Consider the following 27,995-nt stretch of genomic DNA (forward strand, 5'->3'; position numbering starts at 1 on the left):
ATTTATTCAGTTGTACAACCATCACCATAATGTAATTTTTGAACATTTTTATCACCATCCCCTCCAAAATCATCTCCATTTTCCTGCCTCCCCTAGGCCCCCAGCACCAGGCAATCATTAATCTACTCTCTGTCCCTAAGGTTTGCCTATTAGTGGATATTTTATGCAAAGGAAATAATAGGATGTGCGTCTTCTGTGACTGGCTTCTTTCACTTAGCATAACAATACACTTTCAGGCTGTCTGACCTCAACATTCTGCCTCTGAGGATAAAATGTTACTTTGCATTTCTTGATGAGTTTGAGGATTGAGTATAATTTGCATAAGGCAAAAATTAGAAACTAGAGCAAGAGGGCTTTTCTCAACTACATAAGCCAATCCATATTACCAAAGTTATAAGACCAGACTGTGCAAGTTCAAGCTGCAGAAAAATGTGTGTCCGTGGGTCCTTAGGTTGACATTGTCCAGGAGAATTGGCGGGGGAGTGGGGGAACAAAAAACAGAACAGACACTGCAAGTTACAAACAGGAGCCACCAAAAGAAGTTGGGTATTGCCCAAATGTAGTTTAACAACTTAACTTCCCTTTCTTAGAAAACAGATAATTACAGAGTATTTCACATAAAGCCATAAAAACCTTTGTTTGGTGTTTGTGTAGGGGACCCAGAAGAGCCAGACCCCTTAGGAAAAGCAAACTGCCCTCCTAGAGAAAGTAAAATTTTTCCTTCTGCCCTTTCCCCTTCTTCTCCCTGGCAGAGTTGAATCTCATTACAGTTTGCTCAAATATTTGAAAGTGAATTTAGTACTCTCCCCCCAACTTAAGATTTTATAGCCAATAGGTGATGAGGTTCATTTGCATATTTCCAATCACAGAAGCAGCCGTGGAGTGGAAACAGTGTCGGACTCATTTTCTCCTCCCCCACCTCCTCCTCCTCCGAGGAAACCTGCCGCTTCTAGCTCCCCACCCTCCCCTTTAAAGGGTGACTTGCTCTGTGCCAGACCGCTGCTCCAGCCTGTGCCGCCTTGGGTTCAGCGGGTCTACTGTTCTGTCCGCGCTCGCGCCTGGTGCCCTGCATCTCCTACAGAGGGACATCCCCCGAGATGGAGAGCAAGGCCCTACTTCTGCTGGCTCTGAGCGTGTGCCTGCAGAGTCTGACCGTCTCCCGCGGAGGGCTGGTCGCCGCAGACAGTAAGTTTTGTGCGCGCAGACTCCCCACTTGCAGAATAGGCTCAGTGGCCATTTGCACACGTTGTGAGGATGAGAAGGAAAGAAAGTAGGAAGGGGTTGCGATGCGCACCGAGGACTCTCCTAGCCCGAGCGCTTGCCTCAGAAAGGGTCGCGGGGGTGGGATCTAGAAGGAGCACGGAAGAAATTTTTCCTCCGATCTCTCTGGGGCGGCTTCCAGTACCCCTTTCTCTCTTTCCCGCGCAGTCCTCTCTACTCCGGCTGGGGCTGAGTTCCCTGGAGCCTGGGCTCTACAAGGAAAGGAGCCGGGTAGGTCCGGTAGAGTGTGAGGGGTGGGGCCAGGGAGGAGGGAGGAAGGGCTCTGCCAGCGGTGACCTGCTTTAACCTCTCCTCTTGCAGGGGCCCTGGAATGAAATGAAGGGGGCCAAGGTGACCCTGGGTTGGCCTTGGTGGCAGCTCAGCCCCAGCCAGTGAGAGCGCGAGTAGAAAGTGGCCCCTTCTCCTGGAGAAGCCGGCCTGTGGGGGAGCGGAGGGAGGCACTGACCCCAACTCTGGACACCCCTCCTCTCCACGTGGAGGGACGTGGAGGAGAGGACGCGGAGCGCGAAGTCCTGGGCACGCGGGGTCCTGCACGCACTGGGGCGCCGGGGAAGCTGTCCAGCTTCCACTCTTGTACCCTCGGATTTACTTAGCCGCCAGCAAACCTGGTGAAGGGTTGACCACCGTTCCCCTCACCCCCACCCCCGCCGTAAAAAACGTGGCAGAGCGACCAGCAATCTGACCGCTGACTTGGAGATTGCCAGGTTTGCGCTTGGCTACCCTTACTGTCCTCGGACTGTTCTCGGAGCTGAGCCCGACTCGGGCGCCCTGCCCCGTGGTGCGGTCCGAGCTCTTGGGGCTTCTTGGGCGCCTCGGGGAGGCCACTGGCGGAATCCCAGTCACCGCTCACCAGGGTTAAGGCGTCCAGGCCAGAAGTGAGTTTATTGCAGGGAAGAAGAGCGGCCAGCCTGAGACCTGCCCACGATAGAGGCAGCCTGTGTAACTTGAGCCTTGGTTCAGCTAACACACAGCAGAACTAAAAAGGCAGCTGAAGCAAGTCATAAAAAGAGGCAACGTTTTCTTTTCTCTTTGGTGGAATTGCAGTCAGGGCGTGTCTCCTGGATGTGCTTTCAGGCAGCACGTCCTGCAGTGGCTCATTTTATAGTGAAGTTTGACTTTGCTGCTAAGTTTGTCTCTGACTTTGCTATTTCAGCACAGAGTTGTGAAATAACATTTTTTAATTTATTTAAGTTGGAGTAAAATTGCTTTACCATGTTGTGTTAGTTTCTGCTGTATATGAAATAGCATTTTTGATAGGTTAAAAAAAAGGAAAGCTGATTTAAAAAAGTATCTTTTCTGTCTGATCAGTTTGAGAACACTGGAGGTTCAATTTGTTGTTCAGTCGCTAAGTCATGTCTGACTCTTTGCAACCCCATGGGCTGCAGCACACCAGGCTTCCCTGTCCTTCACCATCTCCTGGAGTTTCCGTGGAGTTGGTGATGCCATCCAACCACTTCATCCTCTGTTGTTCCCTTCTCCTACTGCCTTCAGTCTATCCCAGCATTAGGAGAAAGGAGACTCAGGAGACATGGGTTTGATCCCTGGGTCGGGAAAATTCCCTGGAGGAGGGCATGGCAACCCAGCCTGGTATTCTTGCCGGGAAAATCCCATGGATGGTGGAATCCAGCAGCTAGGGTCCGTGGGGTCCCACAGAGTCCTACCGGACTAGAGCGGCTGACCAGACACACAGGCAAACATCTTACGAGGTAGCATGTGCCCCTAGATAGTATTTTACACTATCTGAGAAAATGGGTGGAACAAACTCCAAATTCTTGTTTCAGAAAGTACATCACAGGATAATGTTACTTAGACCAAAAACACACACAAATAAGTGTCATTCACAGTTTTAAAGTATTTGTCAGACTCCCTGCGAGATTCAGGACCCTAAATTACTGGGCTAGTCAGTGTCACCTCTCTGGATTTTGCTTCCTCAGCCCTAAAATGAGGAATTTAGACCAGACTCAAAATCCTCTTAGACCTTTTAATTCCTTGAATTCCTTAATTAAGGAATTCCTTGAATTCCTTAATTACTCTTCGATGCAAACAGACACAAGTGATTAAGGAATTAAATTGGATTTAATCAATTTAATCAATCTATGTCTTTCATAGCTATAAATGCTTTGTAAGGGAGGAATCATTTGGAAATGGACTTGAAATTAATCCCCCTCACATCCTTCCTTCCCACTCTAAATCTAACCCCCATCCCCTCTTTATATTATGCTTCTCTTATCACAGCAACTCTCTGCCCTCTCTCTCCTCCAAACTAATTTAGGTAGGAATGTAAGACATTCCGGAGAAGGCAATGGCACCCCACTCCAGTACTCTTGCCTGGAAAATCCATGGACAGATGAGCCTGGTAGGCTACAGTCCATGGGGTCTCGAAGAGTCGGACACGACTGAACGACTTCACTTTCACTTTTCACTTTCATGTATTGGAGAAGGAAATGGCAACCCACTCCAGTGTTCTTGCCTGGAGAATCCCAGGGACGGGGAAGCCTGGCGGGCTGCCATCCATTGGGTCACACAGAGTTGGACATGACTGAAGTGACTTAGCAGCAGCAGCAGCAGTAAGACATTCAGAGTAGAAAGGAACAAGTGTGAGGAGGGAATGGTAAGTACTACCACCTCTGGGCTCTGACTATACTTCTCCATTTTCAATTTCTAAGAAAAATATGAGGATATGGGCACTGCCCTCAGGCTCTTTATTTTCTTGCTGCTGCTGCTGCTGCTAAGTTGCTTCAGTCATGTCCGACTCTGTGCAACTCCCTAGACAGCAGCCCACCAGGCTCCCCCATCCCTGGGATTCTCCAGGCAAGAACACTGGAGTGGGTTGCCATTTCCTTCTCCAATGCATGAAAGTGAAAAGTGAAAGTGAAGTTGCTCAGTCGTGTCTGACTCTTTAGTGACCCCATGGACTGCAGCCTACCAGGCTCCTCTGTTCATGGGATTTTCCAGGCAAAAGTACTGGAGTGGGGTGCCATTGCCTTCTCCGTTTTTCTTAGAGCCACCACAATCTCTGCAAGGCCTTCTTTAGGAAATTTGAAGAGCTCAGTAGCTACAAGTCTGTTTGACTGGCCATAGTGAATTTCTAGGCTAATATCTGAGTTAAACATGAGTGATGACAGCAAAATAGCACGTAGCACCTTCAAATGAAGCAGAGCTCAGCAAGAGCATGATTGATTAATGTATGGAAAGGTGGGAGTCAGGCACCAGGGAAGATTTGGCAGTAGGAAATGTTCACTTTCTTTCTGACGATGTATTTTTAGCTCAACCCTCCTCTCTTGCTTTATTTCAGGAGGAGAAATTAGGCTGTAGAGTTTACAGCTGCTATTTTTGCAAACGTTTTTTTCTATAAAATTGGAAAGTAAATCTGCTTGTTAGATAAGCAAGTGCCTTGTCTACATTGGAATGTCTGAAAACTCCAATCAATTCAGTCAGATAACAACACTGATTTTTTTCCCCAAACCTTTTTTTTGGGGGGTCAGCATTCTATAGAAGCTGAGTCAATAACTATGACCACCAGCCTCAGAGAAGGGACGAATTACTGATGAAGTTCTTTAGGAGTGTATGTTTGTGTGTGTCAGAGAGGAAAAACAAACAGAGAAAGGAAAGAAGTAAAAACTTTAAGAGAATGGCATTATAACTGAGCTCATATACCTCATGTCTTCACATACATGTTAATCTTATTTATCTGATAACTGTGAACTACCTTTAGAGTCACTTTGCTGGGATGCTCAATGCTCCTTCTACAATGTACCTTCTATAAGTATACCTTTAAAGGGTTTTGACTTGACCTAATTTCATCTCTGTGAGTTATTATCTATGTTAAGATAACTCCTAGCCTTTGTTGACACACTTTGATTTTTTGTTACTTATTTAGGACTTTAGAGATAAAGATCATATAGTCAAGAAATGCATTGACTTGTAACTTACCTGATGCCCCCAAATCTCTCCTTAGTGCTTGATGAGGACACATCTGATGGTGTGATGTTACTAATATGATGAGTCGAATTCAGCCCTTATAAAGGATTAAACATTAGACAACTGCCTCTGTAACACACACTATTCTAAGATGGCTTTACTTCTAAGGGGATCTAGTGAAAGGTCCTTCTACTATCATTTCCATGTATAAAAAACAATAATTTCCTTAGTAGCAGCTGAGTCAAATCAGTTCATCAGCCAGCCAGGAGCAATCCCCAGTGTATATATTACGATGACTAAACACACTGTTGACCCACAGTCAGGGTCCATCCTTCTCCCTAACTCTTTCTGGCCTAAGTCAGTTGTATGAGGGCTGGTAGAAATTGGGAAACCACACTCATCTTTAGAATGCCAAGACATCCTTAAGGGATTACAAACAACCATGTATGTGGAAATACCTTTGGTATGTGTCAGAACACCAAGGAGAGGGAAAGACTGATAAACACCAGCAGCATCTATAATTTCATATGCAGAATAGACAAAGAATTGAAAACATCACATAGCATATAGAGGGGTACTGTTTTCTTGTCAAAGCCTTCATTATGTTTTCTGTAACTTAAAAAAAAAAATCCATGAAAAGAGAAACAGAAGTTTTCAAATACAAATTTTCTTACAAATGTATGAATTTTCTTCTAAATTTCTTTACAAGCTATATAGCCCATAGAAATGATGGTTGTGGGAAATTGGAGCTCTGAGTGATCCATATGACAATCTGGTACAAGAGTTAGAGATTTAATAGACTTTTATTTTTCATAGAAATATACAAATCCTGCCTTAATAATTTCAAAGAATATTCTTAGTCATTTCAAAACCACCAGCAACTCTAGGCCTCCATGTTGCATAATTCTAGAAAAAAAGAGACTAAAAGTGACTGTTATCCTCTGGAGTTATGCAGAGCAATAAGCTTAAATATCAGTTTGGCAACCAGGTGGTGGGTGAGATCTGTCTGCCAGACTGTTCAGGTTATTTCTGCTTTAAAAAGCTTGCTGATCGAACATGTTAAAATAAGACTGTTAAGAAGGGAAACATTAATTATTTGATACAGAGTGATGTGGGTGAAACTAACCTAGTTTGAAATTTTCTAAGGCAGTTTCTAACAATAGAAGAACTTCTTGGGCAAAATCAAAAGTAAATTGCAATACAATTTACTTAAAATGTACTTAAAATGTTTACTGTGATATAGTATGTACTTCCTACAAATACCCTGTGAAGATTCATCAACATTTAGAAGTATTGTCCAGAGACTCAAAAATAGGCCAAAGTTTTCTTTCTCTCCTGACTCAGTCGGGGCTTAATAATGAAGAGTGTATTCTTTCCATAACCACCTCTGCTGTAGTATTTTAAGCGTCAGCTTTGTGTGGAAGTCTGTGAAGACATAAGTGAGGAAAGAAACATTGGGGGAAAGAATTAATCATAATTCATACATAGCACAGATATTTCTGAACAAATCACTAAAGCAATTTTGAACTGATGTATCTTGCCATGTGGGGAGGAATAATTCCATACAAAATGTTCCCATGCTTCCAACTTTTCTTCTTGTTAAAATTTTAAAAATAATGCTAGTGAAAAGGAAACAGTCTTCCCTCAAACAAGCTTTGTTGTTGTTCGTTTTTGTTGTTCAGTCACTCTGTCTGACTCTCTGTGACCCCAAGAGCTACAGCATGCCAGGCTTCTCTGTGCTTCACTATCTCTTGGAGTTTGGTCAGACTCATGTCCATTGAGTTGGTGATGCCATTCAACTATCTTATCCTCTGCAAAGTGTCAGACACAACTGAGCATTGGAGCACTGTCCACTTTGAGTACCACTGGAGGATCAACCATTCTCTTGCAATCCACTTTTTTTTTTTTTTTTTTACTTTAGAAACAAAAATAGCATTACTGGTATTTGCTTGTGAATCTAAAACACACTAGTCCAGCAAATAAAACAAACCACCCTCTAATTAACCTCCTATCCAATTTTTCCTTTTCAGGGATTACAGGAGGAAAAGATTTTAGAGACATTGAAAGTAAATTTGCTCTCAGGACTCCCGAAGACACAGCTGAGGACACTTGCCACCTCATTCCTGGAGTGACCGAATCTGTGGCTAACTGTCACTTCAACCACAGCAGCAAAACCTTTGTGGTGATCCATGGCTGGACGGTAAGGAAGGCTCTTTAGGAAGGAGTAGACTGGCATGAACTAAGCGTTCTAACAGGCTTGTTGAGAGCCCCGGTGATGGGAACCCAGTGATGCCTTTGCTTTAAACTGGAATAAAAACAGTTCTGGCTCAGGTGGGGATTGAGGAATCTAAAGCCACAAGTTGCCTACTATACAGAGTGAAGTAAGTCAGAAAGATAAAAATGCATATATATGGAATCTAGAACGCTGGTACTGATAAAATTATTTGCAGGGCAACAATGGAGATACAGACATAGAGAACAGACTTAGGCACGTGGGTGAGAGAGGAAGAAGAGGGTGGGATGTATGGAGAGAGTAACATGGAAACATACATCACCATATGTAAAATAGATAGCCAATGGGAATTTGCTGTATGACTCAGGGAACTCACGCTAGGCTCTATAACAACCTAGAGGGGTGGGATAGGGAGGGAGGTGGGATGGAGGTTCCAGAGGGAGGGAGCATAGATATACCTATGGCTGATGCATGTTAATGTTTGGCAGAAATCAACACAATACTGTAAAGCAATTATCTTTCAATTAAAAATAAATTTTTTTAAAGTATATAAGAAAAGCCACGAGTTCATGGGTACTTCCTCTGGACAGTGCTAGCCTTCAGTTTACCATGGTGCCTAGCTGTGACCTCAAACTGGCCATTCCCCTAGCCTTTGCTCAAGTACAGAGCAGAGTGTGGGTTAGAGGAACCAGTGGAGACTTGGCATAATCCTGATTCATCCGGCGCATCACCCAAGTCCTTTCCTAAGGAAGATGACCTGTGAGAGTGAGGAGAGGGCTGGGGTAGAGGGAAGAGACTGTTAGTGTTCTGCTTTGCCATTCTCTAGCTCTGTGACTGGATCCAGCCACTTCTCACCACTGGGCCTCAGTTTACTGATCTGTTAAAAAAAATGAATTTAGACTGGACGTCCCTCCTCTCCCAATATTCTCCAACTGTAAACTTTAGGGAGCTTTTCTAGAGATGAAAGAGGGCTAGCCAGGGAACTGTCATGCAAGATGATTAGCAAAGGTGAAAACTGCTTATATTTACTTTTCAAGAATATGAAAAATATAGTTCTCTTTAAATATACCAGCTAGTCCCTTTATATGGTATAGTTCTTACTTAACTAGTTTGTTTCCAATATTTTCAATCCTTAATGAACAGATTTTTATAGCTCATTAAAAAGAACTTAGATAAAATTGATGCTTAAAGAAATATTATCTTTCCATTATGTCCAGAGTTTGTGAATGTGGTAATAGATACTTAACTTCAATGAGATGAATCAGCTAATGGTTGCTATTTGTACTCCTGATTTTTTTTTCCTACATAACTTAAGTGCCTTTGTTATTGACAGTGTAGGACAATTGCTATTACTTTTATAAAGATGAAGGAAACAACTAATGGATTTCACAGGAATATTTATCTTAACAAAACACTTCTATTTGCTAGAGTTCAGGTAGTATATTATATATCTTATGATAAAGTTGCATTTTCAAATTTCTGACAGATTTTTTTACATTTTAAGAGGTTTATATTGGAAAATATAATCTTTGGTTATTTTAGACACATTTTGGCTATATTTAGAACTTAGCTTTTAATACTTTTCAAAAAAGTTTAAGCTTAACATTCATATGACAGAAATAAATTAAATATCTCAGGTATCTCAACTTGTCCCTGAGAGAATTTTGTAATTTAGGAATTTTTGAAAAATATTTCCTCCTCACACTAAGATGACGTGACTCACCCAGTATCAGTAGATAGTGGTAATTTCTATCATTAACCCCACTGCTTAATAAGACCACTTACATTCTTCACGTGTGTCCTGACATTTCTGAGTGCCTGGGCTCAGAGGCTGGGCCACTGGCTGTGGGACTGAGTTTCATTGTGCAGAACTAGGTGGTCTGTGCAACAACTCATCTAGGCATTTCAGTGAACAACCTGGTTTCTTCAGTGGGACCACTGGGTGCAGGTAGCAAGGGAGACTTCAAGTGCAGCTGTGTGCCTGTGCTGCTGCTGCTGCTAAGCCGCTTCAGTCGTGTCCGACTCTGTGCGACCCCATAGACTGCAGCCCACCAGGCTCCCCCGTCCCTGGGATTCTCCAGGCAAGAACACTGGAGTGGGTTGCCATTTCCCTCTCCAATGCATGAAAGTGAAAAGTGAAAGTGAAGTCTCTCAGTCATGTCTGACTCTTTAGCGACCCCATGGACTGCAGCCCACCAGGCTCCTCTTTCCATGGGATTTTCCAGGCAAGAGTACTGGAGTGGGGTGCCATTGCCTTCTCCGTTTGTGCCTGTGAATCAAAGCTATTAAAAATTAGTACTGATTTAAGGAAACTGAGAAGGAAAAAAGCTAGGAAATATTACCTTTTTGGAACTGAAGAAGGTGAGTCCTTGTCTTCCAGTCCTTTGTTGGGTTGTTGTTACTGTTCAGTCACTCAGTCATGTCTGACTCTTTGTGACCGCATGGATTGTAGCATGACAGGCTTACCTGTCCTTCAATATCTCCCAGAGATTGCTCAAACTCATGTCCATCAAGTCGGTGGTACCATCCAATCATCTCATTCTCTGTCGTCCCCTTCTTCTCCTGCCTTCAATCTTTCACAACATCAGGGTCTTTTCTAATGAGTGGTCTTTGTCTTCACATCAGGTGGCCAAAGTATTGGAGCTTCAGCTTCAGCATCAGTCCTTCCAATGAATATTCAGGACTGATTTCCTTTAGGATTGATTGGTTGGATCTCCTTTCAGTCCAAGGGACTCTCAAGTGTCTTCCCCAACACCACAGTTCAAAAACATCAGTTCTTCAGCACTCAACCTTCTTTATAGTCAAACTCTCACATTCATACATGACTCCTGGAAAAACTGTAGCTTTGACTAGACAGACCTTTGTTGGCCAAGTAATGGCTCTGCTTTTTAATATGCTTCTAGGTTGATCATAGCTTTTCTTCCAAGGAACAAGTGTCTTTTAATTTCATGGCTACAGTCGCCATCTGTGGTGATTTTTGAGCCCAAGAAAATAGTTTGCCATTGTTTCCCCATCTATTTGCCACAAAGTGATCGGACTGGATGCCATAATCTTTGTTTTTTGAATGTTGAGTTTAAGCCAGCTTTTTCACTCTTCTCTTTCACCTTCATCAAGAGGCTCTTTAGTTCCTCTTTGCTTTCTGCCATAAGGGTGGTGTCATCTGCATATCTGAGGTTATTGATATTTTTGTTGGGGATTGGGGGTTCCTTGGTGGCTCAGAGGTTAAAGCGTCTGCCTGCAATGCGGGAGACCTGGATTCGATCCCTGGGTTGGGAAGACCCCCTGGAGAAGGAAATGGCAACCCACTATAGTATTCTTGCCTGGAGAATCCCATGGACGGAGGAGCCTGGTGGGCTACAGTCCACCGGGTTGCAAAGAGTCGGACACGACTGAGCAATTTCACTTCACATCACTTCACTTCACTTCACTTATAGAAGAGTCTTATGTTAAATTTTAAAAAGAAAGGATAAGATTGTTAGGCAGTTACTAAAATTATCAGTCGCTGAAGTATTAGTCGCTGTAGGGGTAGGTTGGGTTCCTTGCCCTTTGACAGATTGCCCAACTCAGAAGCACTGATAGTACAGAAAAAATTTATAATAGGGGGTGAGAGAAAATAAGATTTTCCTGCCTTATCTGAGGTAAGCTTCTCAGCCATTTAAGGGTATGGGACTAAGTGAGGAGGTTCTGCAGCTTTGTCATGAGAAACCCAAGGGAATGCTTAGCATGCAGGGTGCCCAGGACACTTCCCAGGAGGCAGTGCAGCCACAGATGTCCTGGAGCTTGGCCACCTGCTTGTGTTTAAGTACAGGGTTCTCATTGTGATGTTGGCACTCCTCACCACCGGCTAAAAGGAGGAGTGATTAGCATTGTGTTCTGGAGAAATGACATCATCCTCTCTGGAAAGGCAGCTGCAAATGGTGGTTACCCTTCAACTTCCAAGAGAGGAGAAAGATGGAGCAGGACCAATTCTTTAGGGTTTTATGCTGGGCGGGCATTGCATCTGCTTCTTCCAAAGACTCAGGCTTTGCACCCTGACTGAAAACAGCCACACAGAGATGTGTTCATAGAAGATTCCAACATGTTCCTAGTGATCTCACATCACCTTTGTGCTTTTTTGGCTTTGCTTTCTCTTTGTGCTTGAGATAGCTTATCAGTTCAGTTCAGTCACTCAATCATGTCTGATTCTATGATCCCATGGACTGCAGCATGCCACGTTTCCCAGTCCATCACCAACTCCCAGAGCTTGTTCAAACTCATGTCCTTCAAGTCAGTGATGCCATCCAACCATCTCTGTCAGCCCCTACTCCTCCTGACTTCAATCTTTCCTGTCATCCGGGTCTTTTCCAATGAGTCAATTCTTCTCATTGGGTAGCGAAAGTATTGTAGTTTTACCTTCAGCATCAGTCCTTCCAATGAATATTAAGGAGTGATTTCCTTTAGGATGGACTGGTTGGATCTCCTTGCAGTCCAAGGGACTCTCAAGAGTCTTCTCCAACACCACAGTTCAAAAGCATCAATTCTTTGGTGCTCATCTTTTTTATAGTCCAACTCTCACATCCATACATGACTACTGGAAAAACCATAGCTTTGACCTGACAGACCTTTGTCATCAAAGTAATGTCTCTGCTTTTTAATATGCTGTCTATGTCGGTCATAGCTTTTCCTCCAAGGAGCAAGTATCTTTTAATTTCATGGCTGCAGTCACCATCTGCAGTGATTTTGGAGCCCAAGAAAATAAAGTCTGTCACTGTTTCCATATAGCTTATAGAGCGGACATTGTATCACTGCAAGTAGATTGGGAACCAAAGTGGTCACAAGAAGACATTTAGGAGTGGAGAGTAACTTCCAGATCATCTGATCCCTTTGTTTCATAGGTGCCCTGGTAAGGTTAAAACAGTGCCTGTGTTCATAGACGTAATTAGGGGAAGAACTTGGATTGGAACCAACATCTCCTGAGTCCCAGGCTTGCTTTTTCCTTCCACAAAGCACAGCAATGTGGTGAAAATTTGTCCACTTTGTTAGTGTCAGGCGTGAATCGAGAGTTCATGTTTTAATGTTTTATCCTACAAAATAGATTAAACAGAATGGAATTATATGGCTGATTAATGTTGATATATTGCAGAAAACAACACAATATTAAGAAGCAATTATCTTCCAATTACAAAATAAATAAATTTTTAAAAAGAAAACAAATACAAATACAAACAATAAAGGAAGCAGATCTGAAAGGACCCACCATCTAAGATCAAAGTTTCAAACAAAGTCCCTTGGTTTGGGAATTCAAGAGTCTTATTTTTTCTATTGGCGTTTACTCTAAGAAGAATACAGGTTTTACAGATTTCCCCTTAAAAGCAGCCTAAGACATTTATTTCAGAATCTTCTTTGTCTGCTGAGTCACAACCTTTACTAGGGCTACGGTATGATCAGCTCTCAGGTTGTATTAGGGGTGGGTAGATTTAAAACAGGTTGTTGCTATGTATAGGCTCCTGGCGGGATGGCATGGAATTTTGTCATCTATGTTTTTTTAATGTGTTCGATTATTTAAAAATAAGCATATTTGCCAAGATGTTCAGGGTCTCCTCTTTGATGGCATAAATCTTTTCACTTTGAATTTGGGGGCCTTTATCAACAAGAAGTAAAGAATTACAGATGGCAGTTTGCTTATCTCCAAAATAAGACCAATCTCATAATTTTGGAAATTTGATAATTAAACCTCATTAATTTGCACTCTGATAATCAACAATTTGAAAGGACGGTGAACAAGTCTGAGCTGAAACTAATAATTTTCTAATGTATTAAGAGATTGCTAAATAAAATTATCTTCTGTTAGAATAGTATGTTTAAAACTATTTTTCTTCACTATCACATCAAATTTTGTATGTAAATAACTCTTTATAAGAATAAAGGTATGGAATCTAGAAAGACAGCAATGATGACAATCCTACTTGCAGGGCAGCAAAGGCAACACAGACAGCAAGAAGAAACTTTTGGACACAGTGGGGAAATGAGAGGGTGGGATGATTTGAGAGAAAAGCATTTAAACATATACATTACCATATGTAGAACAGATAGCCAGTGAGAGTTTGATGTATGACACAAGGAACCCAAAGCCAGTGCTCTGTGACATCCTAGAGCAGTGTGATGGGGAGAGAGGTGGGAGGGTTCAAAGCAGGGGGACCTATATTTACCTATGACTGATTCATGTTGGTGTATGGTAGAAGCCAACATAATATTGTAAAGTAGTTATCCTCTAATTAAAAATTTAAAAAAGAAAATGAAAAAAAAAAGAATAAAAGGTACTCACATTCCCCAAAATATTTCTGTTGGGAAATATTTATTAACCCAATCGAAAGTATTTAAACTAAATTTCTTTTAAAATAGTCCATCATATACATATACATATACACAATGGAGTATTACTCAGCCATTAAAAAGAATACATTTGAATCAGTTCTAATGAGGTGGATGAAACTGGAGCCTATTATACAGAGTGAAGTAAGCCAGAAGGACAAACACCAATACAGTATACTAACGCATATATATGGAATTTAGAAAGATGGTAACGATAACCCTGTATACGAGGCAGCAAAAGAGACACTGATGTATAGAACAGGCTTATGGACTCTGTGGGAGAGGGAGAGGGTGGCAAGATTTGGGAGAATGGCATTGAAACATGTGAAATGTCATGTATGAAACGAGATGCCAGTCCAGGTTCAATGCACGATGTTGGATGCTTGGGACTGGTGCACTGGGACGACCCAGAGGGATGGTATGGGGAGGGAGGAGGGAGGAGGGTTCAGGATGGATTTTCTTTTAAAAATTAGAAAAAAGAAAAAAAAAATCTTTCCAAATGAGAGAAAAAAAAAAAAATAGTCCATCATTCTACTGTAAATTTTAACTTATTCAGGTTGATCTTTCCTTTCAATACTATAAATTATTGAAGTTTTACTGATGAGCCATGGGCTTCCTATGGATTTTTCCCCCCCATTTAATGTATGGGGTTGACATATGTATCTATTAATACAACAAGTTGTAGGTGGGCATTTTAAGGATGCTTGTATCATCCTCTTCAGGTGACAGGAATGTATGAGAGTTGGGTGCCAAAACTCGTGGCTGCCTTGTACAAGAGGGAACCGGACTCCAACGTCATCGTGGTGGACTGGCTGTCACGGGCCCAGCAGCATTATCCAGTGTCTGCAGGGTACACCAAGCTGGTGGGACAGGATGTGGCCAAGTTTATGAACTGGATGGCGGTAAGACTGGGGGAAGGAGCCTTGTATATCCAGAACAGACCAGTTGGCTAGAGCTGAACTAACGACTGGTTTTTGTTCCTTTGTGGTAAAAAAGAGAAAGTGTCAGTCGCTCAGTCGTGTCTGACTCTTTGTGATCCTATGGACTGCAGCCTGCCAGGCTCCTCTATCCATGGGATTCTCCAGGCAAGAATACTGGAGTGGGTTGCCATGCCATCCTCCAGGGGATCTTCCCGACTCAGGCATCGAATCTGGGTATCCCACATTGTAGGCAGATTCTTTACCATCTGGGCCACCAGGGAAGCCCTTTATTCTTATACATTTAGATATAGATATTTTTGGGGTCAACTCGTATCTTCAGAATAAGCATAGTCATTATTTTTTTCAGCTAAAAGTAGCATTATGATAAAAATGATAAAGCTATAAAACCCATAAAGCATAGTTCTGCCCTGCACTGTCCTTTGATATTTTCATGGTGAATAGATTTGCTGAGACCAAGAACTAAGTGGGCAGAACAGACAAAAGCTTGTTATTTCAGGGCAGAGGAAAGATGTCATGTTCAGCCAAATCCTTCCCTACCAGTTGGCTGGCACATGGAAATTTTATCCAGGCTTTGACCTGTTAGAATATCAATCTTTGATGAAAATTTTAATATTACTTATTTCTTAGTGTGGATTAAAGATCTGGATTTTTGTTGAGAGTTGGAGGAGTGAAGGAGATGAGCTAAGGGAAAAAAATGGCAGGAAAAGTGTGTAGGATATGAAGTAGCTGAGGATCAGGAGCTTTATTCACTTTGACTCTCTGAGGTCATCCTTTGAAAATTACCTTTGGAAAGTATCTTGGGGTTGAAATGAAGATAATACTCTCACAGGCCATTATTTAAGCCAGGTACTTAAAAATAAGCTCTGTTTATTGAATCGATCATTAAAAGATAAAAGTTCTTTTCTTGACTATTTTGCTAACCAGGAGAGTGAACTTGGGCAAATCAGATCACATTCCTGGAACTCAGACTTCTCATCTGTTGAATGAGAAGGCTGGCCCATATGTGTCCCATCCTTTGTAATAGTTTCTGATTTTAAGTCATTGCTTGAGTAACCTTAAATAATAAAGTAACACAGGGTATTTGAGTAGAAAGTGATGAGTTAAATATATATCTGTATGTGTATGTCTATATATATATAAAATACCTATATATAAATATGGTGCTCAGTTGCTTAGTCATGTCCAACTCTTTGTAACCCCATGGACTGTAGCCTGCCAGGCTCCTCTGCCCAGGGAATGTTCTGGGCAAGAGTACTGGAGTGGGTTGCCATTTCCTTCTCCAGAGGATCTTCCCCACCCAGAGATCGAACCCAGGTCTCCCACATTGCAGGCAGACACTTTACCATCTGAGCCACCAGGGAATCTCATATATATATATAAATACCATATATAAATATGGTGCTCAGTCGCTTAATCATGTCCAACTCTTTGTAACCCCATGGACTGTAGCCTGCCAGGCTCCTCTGCCCATGGAATGTTCTGGGCAAGAATACTGGAGTGGGTTGCCATTTCCTACTCCAATATATAAATATACACTTATACATATATTTTCAGATGTATGGAAATTCATGTTTCCATACATTTCTATTTCAGACATTTGGAAAACTCTAATTTAAATATTAGTAAGGAAAGAGAAAATCTCAACAATATAGTCTATGTTCCTCTTACCTATAACAAGAAATTAAAATAAATAGAGTTAGGTTTCAGTATTGCCCCTATTTTGAAAATATTTATTTATTTGAAACACTATTCAACTTTTATTTCTTTTAGCATTGATATTTTGCAAAGAACTATAAAACTCCTTTTTCTGTTCGTCTTCCAAAGGATGAATTTAACTATCCCCTGGGCAATGTGCATCTCTTGGGATACAGCCTTGGGGCCCATGCTGCTGGTATTGCAGGAAGTCTGACCAATAAGAAGGTCAACAGGATAACCGGTAAGAAAGCAGTGCCATTTTCTTTTAAAATAAAAGAACTGCATTGCCTGTTGCTCTGAAAGAGAATCAGGATGCTTGTCAAACAAGCATATGTGTGTTACCCTCCTGGGTATGCCTGGCCATTTGATTATCACATGGGAAGGCTCTTTTTCTGGAATAAAATAAAATTCAGACCCTTGCTCTCATGGGCTCACCATCTACTGGCAGAAGAAGAGAAACGATGCAGAGTTAAACACAGAAAGCCCAGTGGCATCTCAGAAACAAACCTTTGCTCTGTGCTTTGATAGTGTATGCACACATATCTGTCACCTCTCACATCAATACTGGAGAGAAAGAAAAAGGACCCGCACCAGAGGCCATTTGGAAAAAGGAGACCTGTCATCCAGGCCAATGGCAATAGATAGTTTGGCCTGTGTAGAGAGGAAGAAAGAGCCCAACACTATTTACAAGCCTTCTAACCAGGCACAGAAATAATTTACAAAAGGGAATCAAGTCATCCTGTGTGAAAATTGTTATTTAATGATTAGTTTGAAAAATTCAAATTTTATTTGAAGAAGAGATAAGCCTTCTCTTATGAATCTCAGTAATTTAAAACTCAGTCAATACAGAATTGGAGCTGATAACAATCTGTAACTGCCAGTTACATTCAAATGATGAGCAATGGAATGCTAAGATGATACTGATGGAGACTAAAACTAATGGGAATTTAAAAATCTCTGAGTGACTTCCCTGGTGGTCTAGTGGTTAAGAATTCACCTCGCATTAAGGGAACACAGGTTCCATCTCTCCTTGGGGAGCTAAGATCCCACGTGTGGTGGAGCAACTAAGCCCACATACGTCAACTAGAGAATTCATGCAGCCCAAAGGAAAGTTCCCATGTGATAAAAAGAAAAATCCCACATGCACAACTAAGACCTCATGCAGCCAAATATATAAATAAATAAAAATCTTTGAGGACTTTTTGTTTTCCCTCTAAGGCTTAGATCCAGCTGGACCTAACTTCGAGTATGCAGAAGCTCCAAGTCGCCTTTCTCCTGATGATGCGGATTTTGTAGACGTTTTACACACATTCACCAGGGGGTCACCAGGTCGAAGTATCGGAATCCAGAAACCAGTAGGGCATGTGGACATTTACCCTAACGGAGGCACTTTCCAACCAGGATGTAACATTGGGGAAGCTCTCCGTGTGATTGCAGAGAGAGGCCTTGGAGGTAAATATAATTCAGAAGTTAACTAAATGTAGCTGTTGTCTTAACTCTTACTGACCAAGTGCCCTACCATTCTCCTCAAGTACATAGTTTGAATATACATCTAGCCAAGATGTGTTTTTGAAGAAGTCTGTCACATTTTAGCATGCTCACCTTGGAGCCTCAATACTTCCTGGGGTCAGATAGACATTTCATCTTGTATTATATTGTAAGCTGCACTGAGTACTGCACTTGCAGTAATAAAAGGGAAAAACAAACAAACAGTGAGATGGCAAGAAAACTGCCTTGCCTTTGAAAAAGTATTGTCTTGCTACACATTAAACTTTGAATACAGTGCAAAACCAGTAGAGTTATTTTTAATTCTACTAAAAGTAAAGGACATGTCAATTAGTCCAAATTTCTTTTGCCAGCCTTTTAAAGAGATGTACAAATCACCATTCCCGAACAATAAATATTCCAACTTTTTAAGAAGAAAATACAGTTTAATATTAGTTTTTAATGTTGAATAATCATGTTAGTGTGTGTTAATTTTATGATTTGTTTTAACAGACCTTTGCATACCTTGTGGACAATGGGACCTACCTATAACCAATATACTCTGGTGTTTTGGGCCTATGTTATAGAATTTATAGCATAATGTTACTAATTTTAATCTGTAAAAAACCTTATGATAAAAAGCTGTACTTTTATGACATTGCTGATTATTTCTATAATTCTATATTTATAGAAATTATAGAAATAATACATTTTATAATTATAGAAATTATAGAAATAATTATTAAGTCTATTATTTCTATAATTTAATGTAAAAATCATGAACAGTGACACACTCCTCAATTATTCATAGTATCTATGATAAAATGCTGTTAATATGGCAATTATACCTATGATGTGGTTTCTAGGGGTATACTTCCAGAAGCATCTAGAAGTATTATATACTTTCAATATAAGCAAAAGTTGTGATGAACTGGGGGAAATCAACTTCTATCTTGGATGTCCTTATTACAGCTTCGTAAACATACTCACAAATATAAGACAGCAGAAGCATCTAAAGTTCCTGATAAAATTGGCAGCTTTAACACTCTTGGGGTAGGGAAGAAGCTGCTATCAAGAGTACCTCCTTAAACAGGACCTACGATCAAGGAGATAATTTTGTTCTAACACCACATCTCAGCTATATTAGACATGCAAGATGAAACACTCATTGTGAACTGTCACAGAGTTGAAATGTTCCTTGTGTCTCTTTCTCCCCAGATGTGGATCAGCTGGTGAAGTGCTCCCACGAACGTTCCGTTCATCTCTTCATTGACTCTCTGTTGAATGAAGAAAATCCAAGTAAGGCCTACCGGTGCAATTCCAAAGAAGCCTTTGAGAAAGGTCTCTGCCTGAGCTGCAGAAAGAACCGTTGCAACAACATGGGCTACGAGATCAACAAGGTCAGAGCCAAAAGAAGCAGCAAGATGTACCTGAAGACTCGTTCTCAGATGCCTTACAAAGGTAGGCTGGAGACTGTTATAAATAGGAAAATGGATTTGATCCTATTTTTTTTTATTATCATGCTTGTTGCATCACATGTACTGATTTTGTCCATTGCAATAGAGATGATAAAACAATTTTGCTAAGTTCTGAGCCCTCATTTGTGTTTCTGTTGGTAGAGAGGAAGTTGCACTAATCCGTGTTGCTGGAGTTCCTAATTCCCACTGCTAGTAAGGCCCAGGGCACAACAGCACCACCCTGTGCATCAGTTCTGCCTGCCACCATCCTCTGTGCTTGTGCCCATTAGCATGGGCCACCACATTAGTACCAGGCTGTGAGTTCATTTGAAACCATTCATACACAGTCATCAAACTATGGCCCTTGAACCAATTCCAGCCCATCATCTGCTTCTTTAAAAAAAACTTTTGTTAGAATGTAACCACATTAATTTATTTCTGTATTGACTAAGGCTGCTTTCATGCCTCCATGGCAGAGTTGAGTGGTTGAGACAGAGACTATGTGGCCCGCAAAACCTAAACTCTTTACTCTCATCCTTTGCAGAAAAAGGATGCCAACTCCTAAAATCTGCTTTGGGGCTTCCCAGGTGGCTCAGCGGTAAAGAATCTGACTACAATACAGGAGACACAGGTTCAATCCCTGGGTTGGGAAGATCTCCTGCAGAAGGAAATAGCAACCCACTCCAGTATACTTGCCTGGAGAATCCCATGGACAGAGGAGCCTGGTGGGCTGCAGTCCATGGGGTCAAAAAAGAGTTGGACACAACTGAACTACTAAACAACAAAGTCTGCTTTAAGTGAAGGCAGGAACCACCTGTATTTGAAAATAGAACTAGTCTTGAGAGGGAGGAATATACCAAACCTTCTAAGATACTCCCATTTTGTTACGAATCTGAGTCTCCTGCATTGCAGGCAGATTCTTTACCATCTGAGTTGCTTAGGAAGCCCAGTACCCGATCAAAGATGATTACTTTCTGGATCTGCTTACCAAGTCAGATATACCTGGATTCTTCCTATCCACTAGAACCACACTCTTCTGCAAGGAAGTAGAATTCAAAGCCTGAATATTCTAGTAGTAAGCACTGTACAGATATGAAGCAATCTTTCTGAGTCACATTTATAGTCATGTATGAATGCTTCCTGTTGATCACTAGTAAGATGCAGTCTGCTGTTGAGAGTGCCTGCTTGTTTGTGCTGCAGTGTTTCCATAAAGACTGATAAGAGCTTGTTCTGATTTTCTCTCTACAGTCTTCCATTACCAAGTAAAGATACATTTTTCTGGAACTGAGAGTAATACATACACCAACCAGGCCTTCGAGATCTCTCTGTATGGCACTGTGGCTGAGAGCGAGAACATCCCTTTTACCCTGTGAGTAGCCACAGAATTTTACCTTCAGCATGGGGGCTTATCATGGCACTGTTACCTGCCCTGACCATCAGTCTGAGGAACAGAAAGGGCATAGGATAACAGGCCCCAACCTTTTTGTCACCAGGGACCTATTTTGTGGAAGACAATTTTTCCACGGACTGGGAGATGGGGGATGGTTTCAGGATGATTCAAGTGCATTACATGAATTGTGCGCTTGATTATTATTATTACATCAGCTCCACCTGATATTATCAGGCATTAGATCCCAGACCCCTGGCATAGGACTCCTAAAAACAGGTGTACTCAATAGGAAATTTTTTTAAAACCTTTAAATTTTTTAAAAGGCAAAAGATGTTCATTACAGTGGTACCCATAATAGTATAAATTAGAAGCAAAGTAAGTGTCCAAAACTGAGGCAATGGTTAAGTGAATTGTGGTTCAACAAATCAATAAAATCAACCTAGCCTCTAAAAAGTGTAGTTATAGAAAACTAGGTAATGCATGTTAAAAAGTGGAAGGTAAAACATGAAGTGAATAAAGAAAAAATAGAGAATTGCATGTACACTATGATTGTGACAAAGGAAACACATGTTCACTTATCAATACAAAAGGAAGGAAATATATGAAAATGAAAATAATATCTCTAAATGATGGACTTATGAATTTTTCTCTTAGGAATTCTATTACGTAATTCATATTGTTAGGATAAAATTTGGAATACTTTAAAAGGGTGTAGCCATCTTTCAAAATATGCTAAGTGCCATGGACATTCATCTTGTGTATTTTGTTGGACATTTTTTGCATTTTTAAAATACTCCCCAAACAATAAAGCTATTTACCTTTTAGGAGGAAGAAAAAGGGAAAGAATTCTGATTTTCAGAACTAACCAAATATGTTGATCTTTTATTCAGGCCTGAAGTTTCCACAAATAAGACATACTCCTTTCTACTTTACACGGAGGTGGATATTGGAGAATTGCTAATGTTGAAACTCAAATGGATTAGTGATTCCTACTTCAGCTGGTCCAACTGGTGGAGCAGCCCCGGCTTTGATATTGGGAAGATCAGAGTAAAGGCAGGAGAGACTCAAAAAAAGTAATTAATTTTTCTCTATTCACTTCCGATTCACTCAAATGTCTTTACCTAGAAATAGTATTTCTGGAGCCTCCAACATTCAGGTGAAACTTTAGTAGGCTTTGTTTTTAAAACTATATACCTATACCCACGGATTGAACCCAGCTCTCCTGCATTGTAGGCAGATTCTTTACCTTCTGAGCCACCAAGGAAGCCCCATTCAGTATAAAAGTTTTAAATCCTCTGAGGCTCTCTTTGCAATTCATTTAAAACTATATACCTATAAAATTATTATTATTATTTTTAAGAGTATTATTTTATTATTATACTAGAGAAGTAATGGTATTTCTGCATTTCATGGAAAGAAAACATAAACTGATTTGCCACAATCATTGAGTAAAGCTGAGATTAGACGTCAAAAATTTCGACTTCTCATTTAACATTGATTCCTGCAAGCACAAAACAGTTATGCAGAGAACCTTAGTGATGCCACTGGGACATTCAGAGATTAAAACCAACCTCTTAGGACTTCCCTGGCAGTTCAGTTGTTAAGATTGGAAGTTTCCACTGCAGTGGGTGTGGGTTTAGTCCCTGGTTGGGGAGCTAACCCACAAGCCAAGAGATATAGCCAAATATTTTTTTTAATAAAATAAAAACCAACCTCTTCAAGAAGGATGAGATTCCAAGATAATCTCATCCTCTCTCCCCACCCAAATCCACATAGATCTATAAAATGAATTGCATGGAGAGCCTCAGAGGATTTAAAACTTTTACACTGAATGGGGCCTCCTTGGTGGCTCAGAAGGTAAAGAATCGGCCTACAATGCAGGAGACCTGGGTTCAATCCATGGGTTGGGAAATCCCCTGGAGAAAGAAATGGCTTACCCACTACAGTATTCTTGCCTGGCGAATTCCATGGACAGAGGAGCCTGGCAGGCTGCAGTCCATGGGAATGCAGAGTCGGCCACGACTAAGCAACTACACTTTCACTGTCTTTCATACTGAATGTACAGGGATTTTGTAAACTTCAGTATACCATTATTGTAAATAAAAATGACTCTTTAAATTAGGATCAATAATATATTTCTCTTTTGTCATTTTCTTTTATAACCAAAGTTGGGGAGGGAAAGAAGTTATGAATGGAGAAGCTATACAGAGTAGTGTTTCTCTAGCAGGGCCAGTTGAAAGCTGATTTCTGAATTCCTTAATGCAGACACTAAGAAGTGGTAAAGTTGATCTTGTATCATCTTTTTCTAAGAGCCTGGTGATTTTAAACCTGCTCCAGGCTATCTGTATGCCAATCTATATTAATGAACGAGCTTTATTGCCGAACAGTGCATAAAGCCCGCAAATAACCATCTGATTCAGATGTGTTCTGACTGGAATGGCCTGAGTATAAATAGTTAATTATTGGAAATATCAAAACAGTCAGAAGAATCATGTGAGTTTCAGACAACCCTGACAGAAGCATTTATTTTTGAAGTCATTTTATTGTTCCAATATGCTGTGTTGACATACAATTTCTTCCACAGGGTGATCTTCTGTTCCCGGGAGAAAATGTCTTATCTGCAGAAAGGAAAGTCACCTGTGATATTTGTGAAATGCCATGACAAGTCCCTGAATAGAAAGTCTGGCTGGTGAGCATCATGGGCTCAGGCTCTCTGGGTATCTTGAACTTGCTCTCCAAGGGATGGTGCTTCATGCTTTGCCCTTCACCCTGAACTAGAGGCTTGGATTGAGTCTTGTGATGAGAACCTTCAGGTGGTCTTTCTTAAAGTCTTCTGTATACACATTAGGGGGCTTCCCGATGGCTCAGTAGTAAAGAATCCGCTTGCCAATGGAGGAGATGCGAGTTCAATTCCCGGGTCGGGAAGATGCCCTAGAGTAGGAAATGTCAACCCACTCCAGTATTCTTGCCTGGGAAATCCCATGGACAGAGGAGCCTAGAGGGCTACAGCCCATGGAGTCACAAAGAGTTGGACACAACTGAGCAACTGAGCATACACAAACACACGCACACACACGCACGCACATTAGACCTATCCATTTGCTTTTAGCAGTACTTCCTCTATTTTCTTTTTCCTGTTCTTTATGCCAGCTCTGGTGCACTTCATAGGTTTTATTTTACTTCTTGAATTACCACAGAATCTTCACTTCTGCTTTTTCCTGTACTGCAACCCTGCTCCCTTTACAGACCTGTGTGCAGAGCATATATCACAAGTTTGTAGCCATCACTGTGGCTATGGGCACAGCTCCTCCTAGGAGGTACCCAGGGGAGTGAAACATCAGCCAAAACCAGAGTCCTCCTTGATTCTAAGTGCCAGCAGATTCCAGGACAGGGAGCCAAAGGGGCAGCCACCAAGCATCCGTCTCAAAACCCCCAAAGATGGAAAGCTTGTAGACTTAAAAGTTTAGAAGATGGTTGTCTTTTCTACCTCAAAACAACTGCCTGGATCTTTTCTACCTGACCTTTTAATCCACATGGCAGCTGTCAGCTGAATTTTTCCAGAGCGTCAGTACTAAGTAGAGACTGAACATGTGACTGCCTCTCTCTCCACCACGTTCCCTCCTGGAATTCCCAAAGTATGCCACTTCCATTCCTCCACTCATCCCCTTGCCAGGTGCAAGTGCTGAAGGGTTGTAAGTATAAAGGAGGAAAGCTTAGATCATATCATACCAGCCAGTGACACAAGAAAACAATGGGAAAAGTTGGTCACAACATCATACGGAAATAGAAAAGCTAATTGCTTTTGGTTTGTCTTCCCCAGTTGCATTTACAGACAAAAGTACAGAAGAATTCTCTAATCAGAAAAAGCATATTAAAGGTTCTATGTGACATATCTCTTTTATTTTTAATTTGTATTTTATAATACAGTTTATCAATGGATAAGTATGGATTTCAGACTTTCTCTATACATGTATAATATTTACCTTCTTTTAGTTTTTTTACATTATGGCATTATGACATATATACTTTGGACAAGATGAAGCCGTCTGGATTAAAAACATTAATGTAAGAGCACTCAAGATAAACTTGAAATGGAGAATAGTTACTGGTATTGAGCCAGGGAGAATAATTGAATTTTTATCTAAGTGTATACTTCTACTAAGAGCTTCATTGCTTTGTTTTTCTTCATCACAAATCTGAGGTTCTTCATATTTGTTTTAACTCTTCAAAAGGAACTCTTATATGAAGTTTTATATATGAATTTAAGTTATGTACTGCTGCTACTGCTACTGCTGCTAAGTCACTTCAGTCGTGTCCGACTCTGTGTGACCCCATAGACGGCAGCCCACCAGGCTCTGCCATCCCTGGGATTCTCCAGGCAAGAACACTGGAGTGGGTTGCCATTTCCTCCTCCAATGCATGAAAGTGAAAAGTGAAAGTGAAGTCGCTCAGTCGTGTCCGACTCTTAGCAACCCTTGGACTGCAGCCTACCAGGCTCCTTGGTCCATGGGATTTTCCAGGCAAGAGTACTGGAGTGGGATGGCATTGTAGACAAACATTCTTATGTATATATTATCCCAAGGTCATCCATGACTTTAATCTGTAATGTGAATTAAAAAAAAAAAAATCTTGAAAAATTAGGAACCAACTCATCTGTTTATCAAGTATTTCTTGTCACATTTGTGTAAGTTATAAGACTTTATCTAGGATAGTCTAGTGATATGTTCTTCATCTGATGATAAGATTACTGAAACAACAGATATTTAGGGAAGTTTTTTTTTTTTTTTTTTTACTCCTGAACTTTATCTAGGAGGTAATTATGACTCAGACTAATAAGCTTCTGCTGTTTCTCACCTCTGTGACTAAGTCAATGAAATAAAAGCTTCTCTCTCATCTTCCGGTAAAACTCTTTAGAAGACTCATACCACAAGAAAAGGAAAAAAAATAGGTATTTTATTTAACAAGTTTTAGAAGTAAGAAATCTTGCTAAATTTTGAAATCATTCAATTCAGTCTTCAGAAAAGGAAACTCCTTATCAAGACATGGCTAAGTAAATACTAGACTGTCTGACTCCTATGAGCCTGCCACTTCCTCTGATTACATTTATTCTCACAACCTTTGTTCTGAACTTCTGGTTGACTACTTTTTCATCTTGAAGGTGGTGAGGGACGGAAGAGGGTTATAAAACACTAAGATAATAAATTGCCATTCTTCCTCTGTTTTCTCTCAGAAACTTGGCAAAGCTACAGAAGAAAGAACAGCATATGAATTCTATGAAGAATGAAGTAACTTTTACAAAAGACGCCAGTGCTTTAGATGGTGAAATGTGGATTTTCCTGAGTATTAACCCCAGCTCTAGCCTTATTAGTTATTTTAGGAGACAGTCTCAAATACTAAAACTAATTCAATTTGAGGTGTATAGTGGCCAAATAGCACATCTTCCAACATTAAAAAAATAACAGATATGAAAAGCACTGCATTCTGTCCTTTTGAGAAAAAAATGAGTTATTTAAAATGATAAAATAATCAGATCTCTTCATGTAGTAAGTTTAGCCATAGCCTAAAATTGATTAAAATCTCATTTTTAATTGGGATTCTGCGTTTTCTAGACTGATAACCTTCTCAGAGTTTTCTCTGAGTCTAAATACAGGAAGTAAGTTTTTTTGCAGCGTGAGTAGGACCCGTTTACTTGTCAATCAAAATCCCTACTTTCTTGGAATTACTCTCCTCTTGCCATTGGAATGTAGTCCAAGAGTGAACCAGGAACTAGTGACTTGGAGATAGAAATGAAGAATAGAGTTGATAAAGCACTGAACCTTTAAACCCCCTCTACGGTTGGTTGCATCATAACTAAGTTACAAATTAAAGGAGATATATAAAGTTGAGATCAATTAAATCTTAATAAACTTAACAGTTTATGGTTTAGTATTTCCCCTTCCTTTTCCTGCTTTGTCTCAAGATTATATTTTAATAGTTTTTCCCTAGATAGGCTTTTCAACTGAGCCTGTTATCATCAGCTGATACAGAATTTTAACTACAGAGGAAAAAAAATGATACTGTAATTTTATTATCAGACTTTCAAAATTACATTCATTGAAGTCCTTTAATGTATGATAGTTACTGTTCAATTTTAGGCTTATTTCAGCCATGCTTCAGTCAGACTTTGAGCATGTCTCTTTCTTCCCTAACTTTGATAAGAAAACACGTATTCAAGATGAAACTTTGCATCATGCAAAGTCCTACAAATTTTAGACAAAGATTGTTTTTACTAAGTAAAGAAACAGAAAAGGTTAAAGTCAGTCATATAGTCACTGGCAGTGCTTAAAACCATTGTGGACAATGAAAAGGATCAATTGCTATATCCACGTGAATTGTCATGAAAGTTGTTTTTAACAACTAGTCAAGAGTGAGTGAACATTTATTTATAAACTAGATCTCATATTTTCAGAATGCTTTTCTATATATTATTATCAAATGATAGAGAAGTCAAATATTTCAGAGGCTATTACTGAAAATCCAAACTGTGAATGTGTGTGGGTGTCTGAACACATATTCACGTATGAAGCCCCACATACACGATTATTGCTCAGCATGGCTCGGAAGGTAAATGATTAAGAGGTACATTAGAACACACTGAGTAGAAAATGTTCCAGTGGTGCCGGAACACTCCTTCATCTGAGAGATACAGTTGTGCCTGTACAAAGTAGAATGAATGCTGTGACTGACATCAGCCAGTTTGGAATGAATTCTCTCTAAAAATAAAATGTTGTGTGACTTGTTGTTGGCATCCCCCTTCATTGTTATAATTCATTAATTCTCGGGATTTGGGTTTTGAGCAAGGGTACATCAACTTAAGAAAGTATAAATTCAGTCAGTGTATGGCCCTGGGAACTCTGACTTCTACAGACTTCACTATATATATATCAGCAATGCTTTGACTTTCAATGTTATTTATTAGCTGTAAATATATGTGTGTATGTGTAAAGGGAGATTGTACATACTGGAAAGGTCATTGTGGCTATCTGCATTTATAGATGTTTGGTGCTAATTTTGTACGTGTTTTTATCAGTGACAGTTTCACTGAGCCAACTTACTCTGATGAAACAATACAATAAAATGGGCTTTAAAAAAACACAAAACTTACTTGTGTGAAGAAATGGAATCTACTTTTAATAAAATTGACAACATTTTATTACAATGCTAAGTCATTATTTTGTATCATTTAAACCCGCCTTAAAAGA

General features: G+C 40.4%; 1 protein-coding gene across 1 annotated transcript; it reads left to right on the forward strand.

Annotated features, from left to right (window-relative positions):
* Nucleotides 1-922: 922 nt before the first annotated feature.
* On the forward strand, nt 923-27,952 carry LPL (lipoprotein lipase). The gene is given in 10 exon segments (NM_001075120.1): nt 923-1,185; nt 7,233-7,402; nt 14,509-14,688; nt 16,552-16,663; nt 17,641-17,874; nt 19,126-19,368; nt 20,613-20,733; nt 21,645-21,827; nt 23,339-23,443; nt 25,985-27,952. Coding segments are annotated over 10 exon segments (1,437 nt in total). The 5' UTR covers nt 923-1,097; the 3' UTR covers nt 25,986-27,952.
* Nucleotides 27,953-27,995: the final 43 nt, after the last annotated feature.

The sequence above is a fragment of the Bos taurus genome, chromosome 8 (assembly GCF_002263795.3).
Source record: "Bos taurus isolate L1 Dominette 01449 registration number 42190680 breed Hereford chromosome 8, ARS-UCD2.0, whole genome shotgun sequence".
NCBI classification, from domain to species: Eukaryota; Metazoa; Chordata; class Mammalia; order Artiodactyla; family Bovidae; genus Bos; species Bos taurus.